Raw genomic sequence first — 21,864 nt, forward strand, 5'->3', positions numbered from 1 at the left:
CTACAGCATTTAGAATGAGTTTTTTTACCTGTGTTTGAAGTGTAGGACCCACATCTGAGAGGCAGTAGTAAATGCTGAAAGTGCAGTATTGAGAGTAGCTCAGAAGAAGATCAGGACACAGATTGAGCCAGCAGGAAAATAACATGTATTTCCCTATGTTCTGTGTGTTCTATTCACTAAATCTTTATAAATGAAAATTGATGGTTTTTTTAAACTCATAACGAAAGTGATAGGAATGTATTACCCTGATCATACTCAGACATACAGGACCATAAAAAGACTGTTCTGTCCAGTTCTCTTGTTGGCCATAGAGGCTGGGGAAGGGTGATATTCTGTTCCTGGGCTGTTTCTGAGCCCTCCAGAATGGGGAGGGGTGACCTGGGTGTGAAGGACTACGTGACAGGGACTGTTAGGCTTATTGCAATGTTAATTAGAGCAATCAAAACCAGGGTTGTATGAAGTTTCCTCCAGAACCTACACACACTGTAGGGCTGTGATCTCCATGTGAGGGTACATGGGGCAGTTTCGACTTTCTCCCTGTATTTCCCTTTCAGCCTTGGGGGATCCCCATCGTGGGTTTCTGAGAGCTTTGTGCAGTAACATTTGTACTCCCAGTGATGAGACACAGCTGTGAGCCAGTTTGTCCTACTCAGCATTCTAGACTCAATGGTTACAATTAGAATTAGTGTCTGTACTGCATCTTGAAGAGTGAGTGAATGTTTAGCTTGAACAGATATTTTACATCAACCATATTTTTTTCTGATTAGCTATTTTATATAGGACCTTTTGCTAAACTTGGTGTAGTGAAAACACATTATTTACTGCTGGACTATAATAAAGGTCGTGTTGTTCTGTTATGATTTCATGTAAATCTTCTTTTTAATTATTCTGGCAAGTGAAAATTAGTTAAAGATTTGCAAACCAACATGCAGCAAATATTTCTCTGTAATTCTACAGACTGATGACTTTATTGCAAATTTTAATATTTCTCTGGAGGTCATGCAGGGTAGCTAGCACTAATGCAGAGTGAACCACAAACTGCCCACTCCTGAGGAGGTACAGAATTCCATCATTCTGTGGATCCAAAATAGGGTCTCCCTAAGACAGGCCTTGAAGGATGTGGTACTTGTTTTAGATCCCATTTGCATGGGATTCTGTGTGCACTGGATGTGTAGGGTGACTTCTAAGGAAGGATCAGATTAACAAAACCTGAGAGTCAGGAATGTTGTGCCTGAAAACAAAAGTAATGGAGCTTGTGAAACCTGAAGACAATGAAACTTGCTCAGAAATACATAATAAATATTGTGGGCTGGATCGGTGTTGTGTTACCTGTACGAGTATCCTGTCAGTGTTACCAAGTGGTTTGTAACCTGACCCAGTTTTGCCCTGTTAATTTTGCATCCTCTCACTGAATGTGATTCTTCCATGAGCAAATGCTGTCACCTTGACAGTTCCAACCCGAAAAGGCCTCCTGATGAGATACCTCGTTGCTCACCTCTTCTTGCACCGAATGGGAGGCTTTACATCTTTGCCTCTTTGCTCAGCTGTGCATTGTAGAAATTAATGGCGCAGTTTACACTGACTCCACTGGTAAGGATTTGTTCCCATATAGGTTAAGGAGCTCTTGCCTTCTTACCCCAGTAGTCCAGTGGTATATTTTAGGGTGATTGCCAGTTCAAAGCTGTGGATTGGGAACTTGTGTGCAGTTTTTCTGCAGAGAATTGGTGAGGAATTGTGTGATTTGATGTGGAGGAGCCACATAGGGAGGTTTGTGTGTCAGACACTTCCCCACAGCTGTGTGATTTGTTTCATACTGTGAGATGGAGTAGCCCCTGCCGTTGTGTTCTAGTTAGTAGTCTTTTCCTAGTCTGCTCATAAATGCTGGGTAGTTTCATGAAGTTTAAAAACATTAACAGAGGGTCCTTGCCTAGGTTTCCCCTGAACTCACATAGCTCTCTTTGGTACTCAAATTTTCCTGCAATTAATCTGTATTTAAAAAATAAAAAATGAAAACATAGTATCATATTTTATGTGAAAAATATGCACTTTATTAAAATACTAAATATTTATTAATAATATTAGAATTCATCTTTAAATTAGACATTTCATGAATTACTTTGCCTTGGAGCTATAAAAACTTTATTGCAGCAATAAAAAAATGTAAAGGAGGCATTTTGACTATGAAATTTCATTTCATGGTCAATTGAATTTACTATATCTGAAAGAACTAAAGATGGGGTTGTAAAATAATTATGATGTTCGTATACACTTACAGAACAATGTTCTTATCCAGCGATACCAGGATAGTCTTATTTAAACGCTGTATTAATAGTGTATTGCTAATCGCTAAAGCTTCTTGAGCTGCATACAAACTGAAATTATTTTAATAGTAACTGCGTTGAGTTTATTGCTTATCTTGTGAAGCATTAGAGAGCTTTACTGTAAGCAATATTTAATTCAGGTAAATGTAGTCTTACCCTGTTGCGAAGCCTGGTAGAAGAATTTCACCTTGAAGAAATGTCATGAGATTTTAAATCAGAAATGTTGAAAAAATAAAATAGGCTTGGACAGAATTATGATTAATACTGTGTGTCTTTGGCTTTTTTCTATGTACTACCTGACATGTTCACCTATAAACTTGAATGCAGAATCGCCAGAGGCATGGTTAAAAATAGGTTATGTCAAGGTTTTCCTATGTCTCCCTTAGGGTATGGAGTTGGCTAGCTACCTCATAATGCCTCTGCAAGTATCTCACATATTTCCCACAGGAAGACCAAATAAAAGGAAAATAAAATAAAAAAAAAAAAGGTCATTCTCTTTTTAACATATTCTTTGTGTATTATTATATTGAAAATATCATTCATGGGGCAAGAAAGATATTTATTCTCAGCATAAATGTGACCCAGCAATTACTGAAGATTTTATTGGTGAGTTAACCATTGTTTCTACTATTAAGGTACACATATTATGGAAAGAGTGACAGTTTGTCACAATGCTGATTAACTTCATTATTATTGGCAACAAACACAATACATTTATCTTTACAGCATTTTTTAACGTTTAAAAACAGGCAACAGCAACAAAAAGAGGAGATAAAACGGAGGCATTTTGATTAATTTTAATATTTTAATAATATGCAAATAAAATTCTGATGTTCAAAAAGGAGTTACTGAAAAATGGAGTATTGATGTACATTTGACTTCAAAGAATGCATGGATTTACATGATGCAAATATTATCCCTATAAATACTTGAATATAAATAAGTAGAAGTCAACAGCTATATCCTCATTAAAAATCAACCCCCAATATTTTATATTAATGCTCTGTTTTCTGTTGAGCTGCCCATAGAAAAATTATTTTAATCTGGAAACTGTGGCAATTCTATAAAACTACAAGTTGTGCTCCTGAGGGTTCCTTTTTTTAACACCTCTCTCTAATCTGCCCAGCCTGCTGAGTAGCATTGACATCAGTAGTACATCAATTTCAGAAAGTGGATTATTTTTACTAGACAGCTATTGTGACATATTGGGTCAGTCATAAATGAAAGATATTCATGCAAGCATGCAATACTTGTAATGAAGTCTCACTCTGACCTTCTGTATGATTGATTCTGTAATTTAGTTTTCTCAGGCAGTGCCTGAAATGAAATGAAATCATGTTGAACAAGTTTTGAATACCCACAGTGCACCAGGAGAAGAAAAATCTGCAGCCCCAGAGGCTTGAGGGAGAGCAGCTGAACGATTTATCTCCATGCTATTATAGCCTTTGCCAGCATTCAACATTTCTTTTTTTTTTTTTTTTTTTTTTCTTATTTGGCTTAAGTACTTAATTCTGCAGGTAGCTGTAAATGGGAAAATAAAATGCTGTTCAGATTTAAAATGACAGGACAGGAGTATGTGCAGGGGACTGATAAAATATCTTGAATAGAACTGACCTTTCATGTAGCTGAAAGTTACTGGGGGATTCATCCTCATAATTACCATATAGATTATTTTTATTTCTTTCCTGCAATGAAACATTTCAGAGAGCAGTAGTGCTGATTGAATGAAAATTGAACTTGTTAACATTCTTTTCAGCTTAGCCTGTTGTACATAACAGAAGGTTAGCTTTGATGAATTTCAAAATTCTCTTTCTGATATCTAAGAAACAGACAGTAAAATAATTGTCTCTTTTCAGTCTGATTTTTTTCTTTTATTCAGAAACGTACAGATGTTACAAAACCAGAATGATAGTTTTATATATTTTGCTTCCTACATTACTTATGCTGCTAGAGAAAATGTGTTTCCTACTTGATGAAGATTTGAGCCTGTTTATATTTTATAATTGTTGCAGTGCTGCCAGTTGCAGTCAGGATTCAGCACAGATAAGGCTAATTCATAGTGGAATATGCTCATCTTTAATTATATTACTCCTTAGGAGTGGCACTGAGCTCAAATCAAAGACATGATGGTGACTATTGCTTTTATTTAAAGAAGAGATTTTTAAATAAACATCTCAACAATATGGCTTTAAAGAGATGAGTTGTAAATTTGAGCTTATTAAAGGCTGCATACAATAGAAATACTATTGTTTCAGAAAAGTGGTATCTTTTGCTTACAGCTCTAAATATTTTTAGTAGTTTATATTCCCAGTTTACTAATTAACTTTAATAGATTAACAGGAGATTGCAAGACTAAAAGCTAAAAAGGTTGCTTTAAAATTGGCAGAACATACTTATTTCACTACTTACCTGAGTGCCTCTCATTTATGTGTTTAATTTCCTTTACAAAGAAACTTATTTCTACATCTCTCTTTTAATACCCAGTCAGTAATCTCCTATCTAGAGAAAATGAAGTAGGTTTCAATTAATAAAATGTTATAGCAGCATTGTTTAATGTGTTGTAGATGAACCAGTTATTTCATGGATCATTAATGTGTTTAACGCCTGGAATGGTCTATTAAAACAAGCCCTTGTTGTTGTTATGAAGTATTTATTGTCATCTTTGATAAAAAATATACAATAAATTTCAGAAGCTTATAGTTGTTATAGGAGGAGCAAGTAGTCTTACTAGAAAAAGAGGTTCTCTTAGAGTCTCCTTATTTCTGTTTTTTCTTTGATTGCTCTGGTGGATTGCTAAGCTCAGGCTTTAAATCAACGATGTTAGTCTGGTTTGTATTGGCCTTTCCCAGCACAAATGGCAGTTGTTATCACCACTAGTTTTAATAATTTGTGGTACCAGGAAAAATGAATCTCAAGTAACACTCAATTAAAAGATGCTCTGGTGGCCCAGATCAGTGACATTTGGCCATACAGAGAACAAGCTGGACACTAAAATGAGACCTTTAGGACTCAGTTGGCAGCTCCAGCTGAGCTGAGCTGTGACATAGGTTGAAGCTTTGCTTTTGAACTTCCGAGTCTTTACAGAGTAGGTTTGTTGGGGGTTTCTTTGTTTGGTTTGGTGTGTAATGAACTATTTTTTTTTACACCTGACGATGTAGTTGGGCATTTTGTAGTTACCTTCAAGAGTGTGTGCACGGCTGAAGGGTCCCTTGGGGGGTAGGTGACAATGGCTGAGAGCCCTGGAGGCAGCAGTGGCTTTGGCACAGGGGCTCCATGCTCTGACTTTGACCTGGTATGAGGATGGTGATGTACTAAATAATTGTGTGAATATTTTCATACTCTCAGTGACATTGTAATACTCAGTGTGGATAATATATTTACTTTTCGGAAAGATGTGCCCTTCCCTCCTTGCTTATTGGTACAGACACGATGGGCTATCCATTAATGAGCTGCTGTGGTTGGAAAGGGAAATGTATTCTGCTGTTCTTAAAAATAGGCAACTCATAGTAACTGCTAGAAAGGACCTTTCCATAGCAAAGTGGCAGCAGTTACCAAAGACACCTGTCTGAATAGCAGGCACTGCTGCAACTAAAAATATAGTAATAAAAAAATGAAGCAAGTAGGTTATTGCATTTTGAGATTCAAGAGAGGCTTGTGCATGAAAGAAGAAAAGCACTGTAACATTGGCAGAACAGTCTGGAAAAAAAAAACCTGTGACTATTTTATATTAAGAAGTACCTAAATCAAAACCTGTCAGCTCCAGAAAATATTGTGAGGTGCCATATGAATATGGGGAAAATGGGAAAAGCTGCGTTGGAGCGGAAACTGAGTCTCTGATAATGCTTAGAACTGAGCACAGAAGGAACTTGGATGTTTATGACTGTGGACACCAGCTGTGCATTAAGCCAGGGCCACGACTTTAAGCTATTCTGCATCCTGAGTTTAAACTCTCAATCAGGTGCTGCTTTCTTAAGCCAGAGGAATGAGGCAGATGCTGCAGCTGGTCTGGATATGTTGTACCTGGCCAAAGGCTTTGTTGGGTCCAGCCGCCCCTGCTCTTGTGTAATTTGAAAACTTCCTTTGAAATTCCTGCCATTCTCTGCTGTTACCACCCATGTTTCCCTTTGGACAGCTTATCCAATACTCAGCTTCCACTTCTCAATTGATGAAGAAATGCTAAGTCTCTTTAGAGTTTTAAATTATTCTTTGTTGTCAGGTAGCTGGAAGAAAAACATACCTGGGTCTGGTAATACAAAACATAATGAGACCTACTTTTCTGATTTGCTTTAGAAACCAAAAATAAGCAAACAAAGAAACTGCATAGAAAAAAAAAAAATCCCCCCAAAACACAAAGAAAACGTACCCCTGAACATAACTACCAACACTTGCAGCGATTTTTAAACATATAAATGCCATGTAGCCCCCAAGTCTGTCCCCCTGCAATTCCTTGCACAATTCTTGTTACCTTTGATAGTATTTGTTAGTTGTCATGCTCCCTTGCAGTCTCTCCCCACCTTACTGCATAATAAGGAGCTTTGAAGTCTGCCTTTGATTTGGGAGCTGAAGCACCTGAAGTTGCAGAGGTTGTAACAAAACTGCTAACAGCGTTTATCTGACATTCTGGGACTTAATTTCAACTATCCAGGATTTGTTTGCAATGTGTCTTCACTGTTTGCATACAGCAGACCTAAGCTTGTACTGCTAATTTGGAGAGAAGCTCCTCATGCCAAGAGACTCATCAGATCAGAGCCCAGATCTGTGATCTGAGTCACACATGTATTGTGATCATGCTGTTGGGTACGTTGTCCAAAAGGAGTGTGATTCAATATGCTTTAAAGTATGGTAGATACTTGGGAAAAAAAGAGTGGAGAATCTGTTCTTAAATGCCTCTACAAAATGGTGCAAAGATTAAACTATAAAGAAGTTATCAGTTAGGTCAGTAGCAGCCTCTGTGGATGGTGGAGGGCTATCACCAGCCTGTTTTGTGGTTGTCTGCAAGAACAGAAGGACTCGGTAGCAATAGAGGCAGCCAAAAAGTGTCACCTCTTCAGCCCTCTTTGAGGATCAGGTGATGAATCTGCAGGGTCACAGAGAAGTAGAAGGATATGAAAAGAGTTCCCAAAGAGAAAACATTCCATGCTAGGGTGGTGGGGCATCTCCAGTAAGAACTGTAAGCATTTCAGAGAAAAGTCTTTGTCCCTTAGTTTGGCAGCTCTGTGATTTTGGCCTGGCTGTGAGAAGTATTTCTTCACCACGTAATGCAGTGTTTTATTAAAGATTCACAGCTGCCATGCTGTAAATGAGCTGGTTCCAGCAGAGGCCACAGCCTCATGTTGCAGAGGTCCTCTGGGGTCACAAATAGGATGCTTGATTTTGGGGTTACTTGTCTCACACAACGCACAGAACAGACCCCAGCAACCATCAAATTAAGACCTGAGCATGCATGATGGCAAAAGCACGTCTACTCTCCCCTCCTGTGCTAACAAGGAAATGAAAGTCAGTCCTACCTTTGCTTCCCCTGCAAATAAGGGACTGTACAAAGTGACTCAGGGAGTGAACAGGGTGGGACCCACCACCACGAAGCCCTGGGCACTGAAGGACTAATTGGACAGTGGTAACTATCTTCTACTTGCACTGTCTCTCTCCTTCTTCCTTTCTCTTTTCCCTATACAATTAATTTTGCAAAATAAAGTTGGCATCTGGTCTCATTTGCACCTTATTTTGAGGAGAGGACTTTATTTAACATCTGTGGAATCTGAGCAGGCGTCAGCTGTTTGCTGGGAAGGGAGGACTGTGCTGCGCAGGGGAGGATGAGGAACACCGGCCATTCAAGGGGGCCCTGCAAGCCTGGTTTCAGACCAGACCCCAAAGAACAGGAAGGGACAGTAAATCAGAAAGATTCCAACAAAACATGTTAAATTAACCTGGAGATTGCAGCTGTATGAGGGCATTCCATGATATAGAAGGAAATTAATATCTGGAGACACCTGAGGGTGCCAGAACAAAAGACAGTTGCTCAGTTTTGAGGAACCAATCAATGGCCCCTCATGTTTGTTGGTTTTGGGTTTTTGTTTGTTTTTTTAACTCTTCCTGTCCCTTCTGAGGCTTATGTGTGAACGGAAGAGAGTAGTAAACTGGGGGAGCCTAAGGACCAAGAAATTGCGTATTCTTTATGTTCTTTAGGTACTAGAATGTGTGTGAGCCTCCTGTCACCAACCCATGCCTTAGATCTGCAGACTTTAGTTTTTTTTTTTAGGAATCAATATGTATTGTTTGTTGTAGACTGTATTTGGGCATCAAATTAGGTAAGGTTTACTTTTCTGCAGAGACATGAAGTAGAACATTGGAGTTTTCTCATTGCCAGTGAAAAGAAGCTGCTGCTTGAAGGATCTTCTGATAACTACATTTTGACAGATCTATTAGTGATGGCGGTATCTGTGGAGGGGAGAGGAAGGACAGTTCTTCAGTGGTGGCAGTATCAAGTGCAACTGTTTTTTTATTAAGTAAGGATTTAATCTCTGACAGAGAAGAGCATCCTGTTAGTTTGATTTGTTTTGATTGGCAGTGAATTCCAATCCTGTAAAAATTTAGATTAATGGATTCTTTTATCTATACTTTGCTTGTGGAGAAAAAGAGTATTTAGGATTTGTTCTAGAGATATGCTGACTTACCTAAAAGTAAAGGGAGTAATTTATAGTCAGGGACAACAGAGGATTTCACTCTTTACATTGCAGTGCATTCACTTCAACTTAAATATATCCTTTAAAATATTACATCAGCTTATGTTACATTGACAGTGATGAATTCCTCAAGCAATAGAATATTTAATGGCTTACGTCAACTTCTGAAACCAGGGCACAGTGAGCAAAACCATAAATGTTGGGGTTTACTTAGTTATTGCTTAGTTATTTTGGTTGGCAGATTTCTCACTTCCCTTAAACTAACTCATGCAGTGTAGGGTCAGATCCCAGCCCTACATCCTCCTGTAGGCACTTCCATGGGCTCAGTCCTGATGTAGTTAGAATCTTGCTGGAAGTGTTGCCTGTCTAAATGATGGAAGGCTGTAAACATTGATTTTAGTGAAGGCTTCAATATTGCTCAAAATGTTCTAAAAAGAGTAATTTCCTGGTTATATTTTTAATTATCTTGTTGAATTTTCCCAGAGATTAAAATTATATCAGGGTAGAAATTCAGGATAAAACTACAGTATGGAAATTATTCTTAAAATGCAGGGTAGTTAAGTGGAAATTAGGGCATCTCTCAATGTAATGGCTGGATGCATTTATCTGTCAAAATAAATACTAACTGTTTACAAGGTTTACTAAGTACTGGATGCTTAATGAGTTGCTAACAGAAGAATGAACTTATCTTTTATTACCATAATTTTTTCCCTTAGTACTCAATGGTATGTTGAAACACACCTTTGATAATACTGTACAAAGTATGGAAGTTTTACACATTCCTTTTTTTTTAAACTTCTTTGCTCTGTTGTTTGCTTTCCAGTGTCTGTTGATGAATGAATATTTTATCAATTTTTGAGAAGTTATTCTTTTCCAAATCAAAGTAAAATAAGCTATACATTTGTCATATGCCATGAGACATGCTTCCTCTCAAATAAATATGACTTCTCTGGCATGAAGGTCTAAATAGATTAGAACAGTTGAAAGTAGGATAGTTTGGTGTGCAGATATCCTTATGGTTCCTTTAATAAGGCCTTCTATGCTCCAAATGCTGAATGTCTTTATAAAGTGGGCCAGAGTGGTGAGAGCTGTGCAAGACTGTGTGTCTAGATACAGTCACCATAAAGTTGTTTTGAGAAGGGGAAAATATTTTGGACCATATTTTGCCTTTTTTTTTTTTTTTTTAAATCCATGTATATAATTAGAATCATAGAATCGTAAAATGGTTTGGGTTGGAAGGCACCTTAAAGCTCATCTAATCCTCCCTGCCATGGGCAGGAAACCTTCCATTACACCAGGTCCCATCCAGACTGGTCTTGAGCTTTTCTGGGCAACCTGTTCCAGTGCCTCACAACCCTCACAATAAACAATTTCTTCCTAATATCTAACCTAACTCTACTCACTTTCAGTTTGGAGTCATTACCCCTTGCCCTGTAGCTGAAGAGATCAGAGGGGTGGCTGGTTCTGAAGTTCCCCTCAATAAAATGTCTCTATACCTTATTTTTTTGTAGCACTCATAAGATGACAACAGAAGGATCTGAGTCAAAGTCATTCTAGTCTGCAGAGGAATTATTTCTCTTTGGTTTTTGGTTTCACATGTTATGCCCTTGTTTGATTGTCAGGCTGAGTAAACCAGTGGTTGAGCTTTGCCTGACTTGTGTTAAGATCACCAGGTTTTGCGTAACTTCAATCTAAGTCTGTAAAGCAGATGAGGCTTAATCAAAACTTGATACTGTCTGCCTGAGAAGTTCATGAATTTTTGTCAGAACTAATCTGTCTTTTTTGCTTACTGTTACAAAAAATCCTGAATGCTCATAATACTCGTGTATCACTTTTACTTCTGGTTAAGTTTATGTAGAAGAGATTGTGATAGTCTCTAAAATTCTCCCAGGATTCTCAGTGGATTATTTTTGTAGACATGAGTTTTTAAATTTCATATAGTAATATAATTAAGATATGTCATGTGGGTGCTTCAGTGCACTTGCATTTCCATGCATGCTTCTGATATAGGATGATTTTTGTTGTTAAACATTTCTTTGATAAACATTTTGCACGTAATTAAATGCCACTGATCCTTTTGGTTTGTTTTTGGTGTTTGGTAGTATCAGGGAAAAAATAGGAGTTAACATAATTGATGGAAATTTTGTTTTCTTGATAATAGGTCCCTCCTTAAAAGATTTTTGTTTGCTTAGGAGCTATATAAAAATATAAGTGTTGCTATCCACTAGCTTCTTGCTGCCTTCTTGCTACTTACCAAACCACTGTACAAACAGAAAAAATGGTTTATACTTCCTTGTCTGAAAGCTCTTCCATGGGTATCATAGGTTGTTGAGGCCCACAACACTGTATCCCAAAGTAAAATGAAATTCCCTTTTTTTTTTTTTTTAAAGTGCAGAAAATACATTGTTGTTTTCATATGCACATATAATATAAATTATAAGGGATTGGAAATTATAGGAAACATTTCTTTTATATAATATGTCTTAGTTTGGTGCTAAATAGAGTTAAAAAAATGTTGTTGCCTCTTCTAGCTTTTACTGAAGTTTTTAAGATTAAAAAAAATGGCTAAAGAAATTAGGAAAAAACAGAGAAAAGAAAAACTCTGTGGATGTAAAAAAACCACAGAAGCATCAAATAGTGTCAGAAAAAGGGACAGTTAAGAATTCATGGGCTTGTGTATAAAATTAGATTCTGGGTCAGTGCAAGTCAAGAGAATTTAGTCTCAATAAAATCATAGATGCAACCAAAATGACAAGACTTGGAGTAAATGGTTTGTAACCCATGTCATCACATTTTGCTGCCTTGCTGTAGAGGCCAGAAAGGCCTGTATTGTGTAGCAATAGAAGGAGAACAAAAGCCAGCCTTGTAGGGTAGAACACCTCCAAGGAAGTACTGTCTGCACAATAATGAAGAAAGTTAATTTTTATGAGAGGAGGTTGTTCTGATGATCTTCAGCTTTGCTGAAAAAACAGCAGAATTACTGCAATAAACTCATGTCTGTAAAATAAAATTATCAGAATAATGGGCAGAGAGTGATATTGTTTTACAAAAGACTTTGAATAACTTCCAGATGCCACTGCCAATACAAGTCACAGTCAAAATGACCTGTAGTTAACGGTAGTAAATTTTCACAGAAAGGTGCCCTGAAGCAAATGTGTATATCAGCCAATAAGTCTGATGTTTTGACCTTTCTGTATCAAGTACTCTACTTTTGGCACACAGGCTCATCTCTTAAGTAACTACAGTCCTTCACTGAAAATATTAAAAGAATTCAAGAAGTAGGAAAAGCAGTGTGGTGTGGTATGGCATGGATTATGAGCCAAGCTGGCAATGGCTTGGAAAGCATGGGGAAAATGAGCATGAGCCCTTGTGCTTAGGATGAGGATCATGAGTTTGTGAGGTTAACTTTATCTGTACTGGATTCAGGTGCAACACTACGTGTACTTTTATGCTAAAGAAGGATTTTTTTTTTCTGTATAGGCTTCATCAGAAAGACACATGAATGTCAAATTCAGAATTAATATGATTTATTGCTCTAGGGGAGCAGTGTGCTGCAGCACTTGGATGTAAAGATGGATGAGGCGGGGTGTGCACCTTCTCTAACACGTGTATGGCTTCCTAGTATTGCCATGCTTGTTCCAGGCAAGGAAAGGCTTCCAGGAGCACAGAACCACTGCCTCTGTTGAGGGCAGAATTGTAAAGAGAGGAAAGTCACTGGAGTTAAACTTACCTCCATGCTGACACAGATTTTTGAAAACTGGTTTGGGCTTATCCATACTTAATAAGAGAGCACCAGGAAGGTCAGACTCTGTTGTGGAAGTCGGGTGGGCTGTACGCCGGGCTCCCACAATTGCTGTTTTGTTCTGTGTCATTTCATTAAGGAGCATTGCACCTGCTACTAATTGCAGTGTAGGTTATTAATAATGAAAGAGTTTTCAAAATCTAATTTATTTCTCATGTTTCTGGCTGTTCAAACAATGACTATGGATTAATCAGGTTGCTGAATCAATTTGTGAGCTATTTATTCTCTTATTAACTTATAAAAAAAACAGCTTCTTTTCTGTTTAAATGTTCCTTCATTGTGTATTGATCTGTGTATGGTTAAAAAAAAAAAAGAGTTTTTCATAGGAAGATTCCAGCTGACTTTACCTTCAGGGTCTTGCTTCCTTTTCTTTACAAACGTGGTAAATGCTGCACAGATGTAGGAGACGCAGTTTGTGCCCTCAAGAAACAGTAGAAACCAAACCATGCAAGCACTTGTGTTTCTGAGACACGGAGTACAAGAAAAATAAAGGCAGTGATTTGTACATTGCTTGCTGCTTCCTCACATGTTTGATTGTTGGATTAAAGATAAAAATGTGTGGTTCCATGTGGTACTTGCAAACAGGGATCTTCAGGAGTGTTTTGGATTACTGGGCCAGTTCTCCAGCGTGCTGCAGTGTCTGCACCCCAGACCTGGGAGGGCAGTGTTCTGTGTTCAAAACAGCTTTAAAATCCCAGCCAGACAGGATTGTTTTATACCTGCTACTACTCTTACTTGTAAGAGCTAAGAATAATTGAATGTCAGTAAAGAAAGATGCTTTTCTCTCTATATGTATCCCCTCACCCCACCCTGGTTTTTGTTTGTTTCTGCATTTGACAGCAGTTTGTGTCTCCTCAGTTGCAGTGTTTTCTCTGAATCGTCAGTCAGTCTGTTTCCCTATTGCTTATGTGGGTACTTCTTACTGCATCAAGAGAAGAAATGTTTTAAAAATAGGGAGATTCTTCTTCCACAAACAAACAAACCATAAAAACCCCAACACCACAAGTGGGGGGAAAGGGAATTTTGTGGTAACTGTTACTGCATTTAATTTATTAAAAATGCATTTAATTAATTAAAAATAAAGGAAGCAAACTGCACTTTGACAGTGTTGGTTCTGTAAGGCCGTGAAAATAACTTCAGTCAATACTGCTGTATGGTAACTGCTAATGACTAAATAACATTTCAATCTCTTTTAGGATCAGAGTCACACACAAGTTTCCCAGTACCGCCAGGATCACTCTCTGATTATGAGATCTATTGTCCATATGACTGATGCTGCTCATTCCGGGATTATGCCTCCGTCTCAGCTCACCACCATTAACCAGTCTCAGCTAAGTGCACAGCTGGGGCTAAATTTAGGAGGCACTAATTTGCCACACACTTCTCCCTCCCCTCCTGCAAGTAAATCAGCCACTCCTTCCCCATCCAGCTCTATCAATGAAGAAGATGCAGATGAATCAAACAGAGTAAGTTTTTCCATGTGCTGTAGTGAGCAAGTTTCACACTTCTGTGTGCTGTATTTTCATGGATGTGGTGGTATCAGCTCAGCTGCAATGCACTCATATAAAGTACAAATGTCACAGTATAGTGGAATATGATTAACTTTCTGGTCAGCTTCTTTACTTAATAAGTTTTCATACTACCTCCATAATAATAAACATAAGAATAGACTTATACATATATATATACATACACATACACACATATATATATATATTCGGTCTAATTCACTTCAGGTTTTCAGATCTGGTGAATCTCTTCACTCATCAGCTTTGGACAGTTTTGTCTTTTTGGTATTCTCTGGAGTCATGTAAAACATAGATGCTTTTAGGCAGAAATAAAAAATGATTTCTTCTAACTAAAAGTTTAGTTAACTTACACTTTTGCTTTAAATAAATCTGTTATAAAAGGAAAATTTTATCAACAAATGAAGTACAAATGTTGTTATAAGCAGTTGCTGTAACCCTGAGTGTGCTGTTGGTGAGCTCCTTGTCCCAGAGGGAAAAGGGGGCTGTTGGTGCTGGGCCAGTGCCTGGCCATAGCACGGGGCCTCCAGCACCAGGGTGTGGGGGGAACACAGCCAGTGCTCACTGCAGGTGCGTAGAAGCTGCCAAGTTGCTGCTGCATTTTGCCTGAAAGGTGGTTTTTTTAATCCCTGACCCGTGTCTCAGTTGATAGTCTAAGTCTTGAAATTGGGAAATGCCTCCAAGCTCTTGTCGTTGGAGTCTCTGCTGCTGTAATTACATCTTAATGGAAAAACATAGATGGCCTATTCAAAATTTACTATTAATTAAGCAGTAATTTTTTAATACAAATTAGCATTGGGGTGTACTTTTTCAGGTCAAGTTCATAGGATTTGACTCTCTGAGCCATACTTAAAATGAGTGATAAATATTCATGCATTTAGTTCCAGTAGGTCCAAGATTAGGCTGGGACTAAGAACTGTTTGGTAGGAGAGTGGCTTGCACAACAGGACTCTTGCAAATTGCATACATAGTAGCTTTCTCCATATATTATTAAGGCTGTCAGTAATTTTTTGTAATTAATCTGACTTAATGCATATATTGACTGTTATTGTTCTTATTGTTTCTTAGGCTACTGGAGAAAAAAGAGCTGCCCCGGATTCTGGCAAAAAGCCCAAGACTCCAAAGAAGAAGAAAAAGAAAGATCCCAATGAGCCACAAAAGCCAGTGTCAGCATATGCCCTTTTCTTCAGGGATACACAAGCTGCAATTAAAGGGCAGAACCCGAATGCTACATTTGGAGATGTTTCCAAAATAGTGGCATCTATGTGGGACAGTTTAGGAGAGGAACAAAAACAGGTAAAAAATTGATTCAGGGTTGTCTCACAAGAAGGAATATTGCAATCCTTGTAAAAAAATCCTTTTATCTCTATTCTGAGTAGACCGTGCTACTTTTACCTCTGTAGAGCTACACTAATTTTTGAACTTCCTGAAGACCTGGCATCTAAAAAGTATTTTTTGTAAGAGTCAGTAGGTAGTGTTAAGTGACTGTATTTGTCTCTAAATTTTAGAGAGCAGTTTGTAAAAGAGCTTAGGTGATAGTGCCCTAGACTCTTCTTAAGACCATCTTTTGATGATTCCTATTTCAAAGCTCCTGTTTTCTATTAATAAGTTAGAAAAGAAGGTACAGCATATTTACCATTTTCCTTTGATCTGCCTTACAAATTTGTTACAAAGCGTGTTGATTTCCAACCTTTGAAGCCAATCCTCTGTGTCTCATTACAGTGTTGTGTGTGAAATGCTATCTCCAACTCAAACTTGGTACAGAGTGATGAGTTCTGTACTTCCTTGAGGGTTATTCTTCTTCTTATACAGGTGTAACTTCTGCACACAGATTAAAGGAGGTTAAAAAAGATATCCTTTGTTGGCCTGTTGATATTCCATTCAGCTCCCAGTAACAGTTAATAAAAGCTTCAGTGGAAGAGTAGCTTCCCATATAGGATACCTTTTGGCAAGAGATGAATGGTACTTGTTTCTGAAATACATTTGGAAACTTTTGGTATGATCTAGCAGATGATAAGGAACATCATTTAAAGGTGGAATGATTCAAAATACAGATTTATTCATTTTTGCCTAACTGTTCTTGTTTAACTCAGTATGATTCTCTCATGCTGGGCATGGGGCAAGTCCAAGCTCTTTAAACCCCCTTTTCTAAAGCTATACAGATTTTTTTATATGTAGGTCAGATATTTGTTTGGGAAAAAAAAATGCATAGACATTGTATACTACTGCTGATGCATTTTGGCATCTGAAATACTCAGTGTTCTAATATCCCGTTTACTTAAGTGTCATTAAAATACCATTTTCTAGGGAGGTAAAGTGTGCATAGCTAGTCTTGTCAAACAGTTGACTGCTCAGACTGATATCAAACATCAGCTTTTTGTTATTCGTGATAATTGACATAAATTGTAGTGCAAGTCCAGCAAGTAGAGCTGAAATCTTTTTTCTACCTGCAAGAATATTTAGAATTTTCAAGGAAGAAAAAGAGCATCTAAAGTAAAATGTTTTCAGGGGTTTTGGTCTGTGTTTTTTGTTTCTTTGCAAGTGATTTTGAGAGCATTCTGACAAAAACATTTTATTAGATGAAGTTGATAAAATTGTGGTCTGTTTTTAATAGGTATATAAAAGAAAAACTGAAGCTGCCAAAAAAGAATACCTAAAGGCACTTGCTGCCTATAGAGCAAGCCTTGTTTCTAAGGTAAGCCTAATAATGCCTTCAATGTAATACAAGTGAGCTTTTGGCAATGCTGTTTAAATATCTGGGGGGGGAGATGATATGCAAAATGAAAGTAGCATCCTAGGGTTCCTGTAATACAGCTCTACAAGATGTGCTGCTGCTGCTTGAACCCTGCTTAGTCTCTGCAAAAATAATTTCACCTCTCTGCTTGCATATTAACAATTACCAAAAAATACTTTTGTAAATGTACATCTTCCTTGAGCTATGGAGGCAAAGTAAATGCACTTCACTACGAAAGTAAAATTCAGTCATGAAAAATATACTGACCTTTTTACATTAACGTTTGCAAGCTATTTGCAGAGGTTTGTTTTTCCTCAAGTGCTGCTTCTCAAAAGACAGGCTTGCTTTGTGTGGAGCTGGAGATCAATTGTTGTGTGACAAAGCTTAAGCATTTCTTGCAGGTGAGGGGTAAAAAATGCGTGGTGGCTCTGAATTTGGAGGGTACTTACAAACAGACTGGCATTGAGCCACATGGAGTATTTTAGTGGATCCTGAGTTAAAATAAAACTTGAGAAGAAAACAAAGCTCCGCTGTCTTATTTGAGAATTTACCTTTCTAGCTGGCAGCTCTGTGTGGGTTGTAGATCTGTTGTATCTGAATATCATAAATGGAAATATGCTTATAGACATCTAAAGTACAGGTAAAGCATTACCAAGGTGGTTATTTCTCTAATAATATTTCATGAAGATCAATTACAAAAATATATTCGAACACAAGAAAGCAACAGAGGATGATGATGTCTAAGATGATGATGTCCTAAGAATATGTATTTGAATGTACAACTGCAGAGCATTAGTAAATCATACAGAAAGTTGCTGTGTATTTTAACTAATGATTAAAAGTACAACAGCAGAAATTATACATGTATGTTTTTGAAAGCTGAAAGACTTCTTCTCCTTGTGTTAAGAAACTGTGTTTTTCTGTTCCCTCTGGGGCTTAGATAATATTCTAAAAGCATTTGGTATCACAATGCTTAGTACACTGGCAATAGGAATTCTAAATATCTTTGAGGGATTTTATTTTCCCAGCCCTAATTTGTGCCATTTCCAACTCTCTCACCAACAAAATGTATGAAGCATCTGTGAGTTTCTGGTGTTGAAAGGGCACAAGTTAGTTTTTTTGTCCAAGTAAGAACTGGAGGTACCATATAGGGAGACCGATAAAGAGGTGAGGTAATGGATCGGTGGATCAATGATCGTTTTCAGACTGTATATTGATCTTTTCTGATAGAAAACAAAACATGATGAAGTTTCCCAGAGAAGCTGTTACTTTTATTTCCATGTAAACAGTAACAATGTGGGTTTTTTCTGTTGAAAAGACAATTATTTTCTTTTCCAAACACAGGCTGCTGCAGAATCTGCTGAGGCCCAGACGATTCGTTCTGTTCAGCAAACACTGGCATCCACAAATTTGTCTTCCTCTCTTATTCTGAATACTTCTCTTTCTCAACACGCAACGGTATCGGTATCTCCTCAAACTCTTCAACAGCCCCTTCCCAGAGCGATTGCTCCAAAACCCTTGACCATGAGACTGCCGATGAACCAGATTGTAGCTTCTGTTACGGTTGCACCAAACATGCCAACAAACATTGCAGCTCCACTGATGAGCTCTATGGGAACAAATATGGTGGCAACGCCGTCTTCGTCTCAAGTCAGTCCCTCGATGCAAAGCCAGCAGCAACATTTACAGCAGCTCCAGCAGCAACAGATGCAGCACATGCAGCAGCAGCAACTACATCAGCATCAAATGCATCAGCAAATACAACAGCAAATGCAGCAGCAGCATTTTCAGCACCACATGCAGCAACATTTGCAGCAGCAGCAGCAGCATCTTCAGCAGCAGATTAATCAACAGCAAATGCAACAGCAGCTGCAGCACATACAGCTTCAGCAAATGCAGCAGCAGCAAATGCAGCATATGCAACACCAGTCGCAGCCTTCTCCTCAGCAGCATTCTCCCGGAGCCTCGCAGATCACGTCTCCCATCCCGGCCATTGGGAGCCCTCAGCCAGCACCTCAGCAGCACCAGTCGCAAATACAATCTCAGACACAGACTCAAGTATTATCGCAGGTCAGTATTTTCTGAAGATAAATGGTCTTGCAACATGGCTTTGTGTTGATGGAGGGGGTAGGGGTAAACCATGTTTGGCTGAAAACTGTAAATTGTTGATGGTAGTTATGCAGGGATGCATAACAGATCAAATGATCCTCTAAAGTGTCTATTAGATAGGCAATAAAGAACTACAATGTAGCTGTGTATCATCTTTTAGCTGACTATAAATCATTTTGTTTAAAAAAGAAAAGCTGTTTTTCATGTGATGCCTTTTTAATTTATTTAAGCTTTACCTACAATATGTGAATCAACTGGCCTAATAAATACCTGGACCTTATGACTGCAAAATGGCCTTTCAGAGTTATATGCTAGAACCCTTGTTTCTCTAAAAGTGAATAATGCACTTCAAGGCAGTATGAACTCATGAAGCCCTTAAAGCACAGTTGTAACTACCTGTAAAATGATGATTGGATTTCATACAATCGTACTTGTATGACATGAGTTAGTTGATGGCATTTTTTGTCATGAAAAAATAGAGTAAATCACAGATTTTTGCCAAAGCTCTTAATTTTTTTTCTCTCCTAAATGTCTTCAGAAAACAGATGCAAGTAAGTGGACTTAAATGTTTGACCCAACCTTTCACTTCATTTCTCCAAATAAACCTGCCATAGTTTGTAAGAAAATATATATTGACATTTACCCTCTTATGTTAATTGAATTACAGAACAAATGTGAATATTATATTCTGTGTCGAAGTGATGAGTTTCAGATTTAATACACTGTATTTTTAAAAGGGAAATGCACTTAAATAAAACTGTTATTACAGAAAACTAAGACAAGAAATGCAAGAGTTATTAATACGCTGTAAAACCAGTAGAATATTTAAAAGAAACTCCACAACCGAATAATCAATGTAAATATTTTCTTTAAAAGTTGTAAGTTTTCATATCATGTGTTGTAAAGTTTTCATAAATGAGGCTTTAATGTAAACACTGGTAACATGATTTATTAATTGCTACATTGCTTATTGTGTTTTTATGCTGTTTTATACTTTTTTATGAGTTATGATAGCAGCAATTAAGTTGTTTGTATTTTGCTTATCTAAAATAAATGCTTTTATCTTGCTATAGAATAAACACATTTCAGTAAAACTGATGAGCCGTAAGTCTTTGATGGAAAAACCAGAAATATTTCCTTCTGCAAACATTTTCTTGGACATGTTTTTAACTGCTTTGGGTTTTTATCAGACATACTGAGTAAACAGGTACCGACCGGAGCAGAGCGAGCAATCGGCTCTTGTATCCACCAGGATGCACCGATGAAGAGTCCCAGGCACCTTCTCTGGGGTATCTGCAACTTCAGAAGGAGGAAGCAGGTGGTGGAGTCACAAAGCAGTCATGGTGCCTTGCGTACGTTGATCTGCAGGAGCAGGGGAGTGGACCTGTCTCTCAGCAGTAGTGTTCAGAGGTGCACAGATTGTGGTTTTCTCTGAGAGTTTCAGATGTGAACGCAGCTACTGCTGTGGGCTTCCCTCTGTAAACCTCCAGCTCTTGACTCGGGCTGGTCCTGAACTCTCTGACTTTTATTTTCTCATAGAAGTAGAACATGATGGAGGCAGGGATGGAGAGGGCAGGTGTTTTGTATGAAGGGTTTGGAGACATTCACATCTAGTGTGTTATTAGTGCTGTTCATATATTTTTGCTCTGGATGGAAAAGAGTTTCTTTGTTTTCTTCTTTCCCTTCTTCGCCTGCAGTATCTGTGCTGTGAGTGCAGTCTGACCACTATCCCCAGTTGTCTGGCATGATTAATTACAGCATCTGTCCTGTCAGAAGCTATAATGAAGAGGTCTTGATAAAAATTGCAAATTACCATTGGCAACAATCTTAAACTGCTTATGATAAAATGAAAATTAAAAACAGCAAGTGTCAAACCTGAGCAGAATCCTAATCCTGTTTGAGGTATGGCTACCATGCTCAGACCACAACCCAAAAATTATGGAATACAGATCCCCAAAAAGTTGCAGCCAGACTTGAGGGAAGAGGTACTGTAATCATGAGAGTTTATTCATAAAGAATTCAGCTTTCAGTATTTCATCATCCTCAGGTACTCTGTTTATTATGTACAAATATTGAACAGCAAGAGATTCTAATTATAAATTTATAGATTTCTTGGAGCAGAAAAAAATCATGTATAAATTGAAGCTTTTCATAATAGGTGTTAGTTGACAGCTACCCATGCTCCTAATAGCCTTAGCATGATATCTAATAATGTCTGGGATGGAGGGTGTTTATTCCAAGAGCAAGGAAGCCTGTCTGCATTGGAAATGGCACAACAGAGGCTGGTTGGGAGATATTTTGTGTGTGTCAGTTTTAACCAATGTTACATAACAAAGGGAACCATTTTATAGTCGTTTCTGAAACCTTTAGACAAATGTCTTCAGAAATAATTGCTAAACTGCATGTGACAGTAATTGTGTATTAGTTCTATAATTGTCGTTTTGAAGACCTATGAAGTATCGTTGGAAAAATGTCACTAGTGATAAGAGTTAATTACAACTGAAGTCTGTTTTCAACTATTTGCAGCGAGAAGCAGGTGTTATTACACTCATTAAATGGTTTCATAAATCCTGGGTTTTATCACATTTGATTAAGAGCTGCTGAACTACTGATGTTCAATTCCAGGAAAAATAGTTTTAATTACTGCAGCTAAAAAAAAAAAAAAAATATTAATCATCAAGTAGGTCTGTAC

At 37.8% G+C, this 21,864-nt stretch overlaps 1 protein-coding gene across 2 annotated transcripts in view; it reads left to right on the forward strand.

Moving 5' to 3' along the window:
- TOX3 (TOX high mobility group box family member 3) overlaps positions 1–20,256 on the forward strand; it is a 72,300-nt gene extending 52,044 nt beyond the window's left edge. For both annotated transcript variants that reach the window (XM_050311538.1, XM_050311539.1), the window contains exons 4-7: positions 14,000–14,269; positions 15,398–15,625; positions 16,944–17,024; positions 18,408–20,256. In XM_050311538.1, the coding sequence (XP_050167495.1) occupies positions 14,000–14,269; positions 15,398–15,625; positions 16,944–17,024; positions 18,408–19,148 (1,320 nt within the window). In that variant the 3' untranslated portion in view covers positions 19,149–20,256. The remainder of the gene's footprint in view (positions 1–13,999; positions 14,270–15,397; positions 15,626–16,943; positions 17,025–18,407) is intronic.
- The last annotated feature ends 1,608 nt before the right edge of the window (positions 20,257–21,864 follow it).

Source organism: Myiozetetes cayanensis, unplaced genomic scaffold (assembly GCF_022539395.1).
Source record: "Myiozetetes cayanensis isolate MyiCay16 unplaced genomic scaffold, myiCay2020 scf16, whole genome shotgun sequence".
Lineage (NCBI taxonomy): Eukaryota > Metazoa > Chordata > Aves > Passeriformes > Tyrannidae > Myiozetetes > Myiozetetes cayanensis.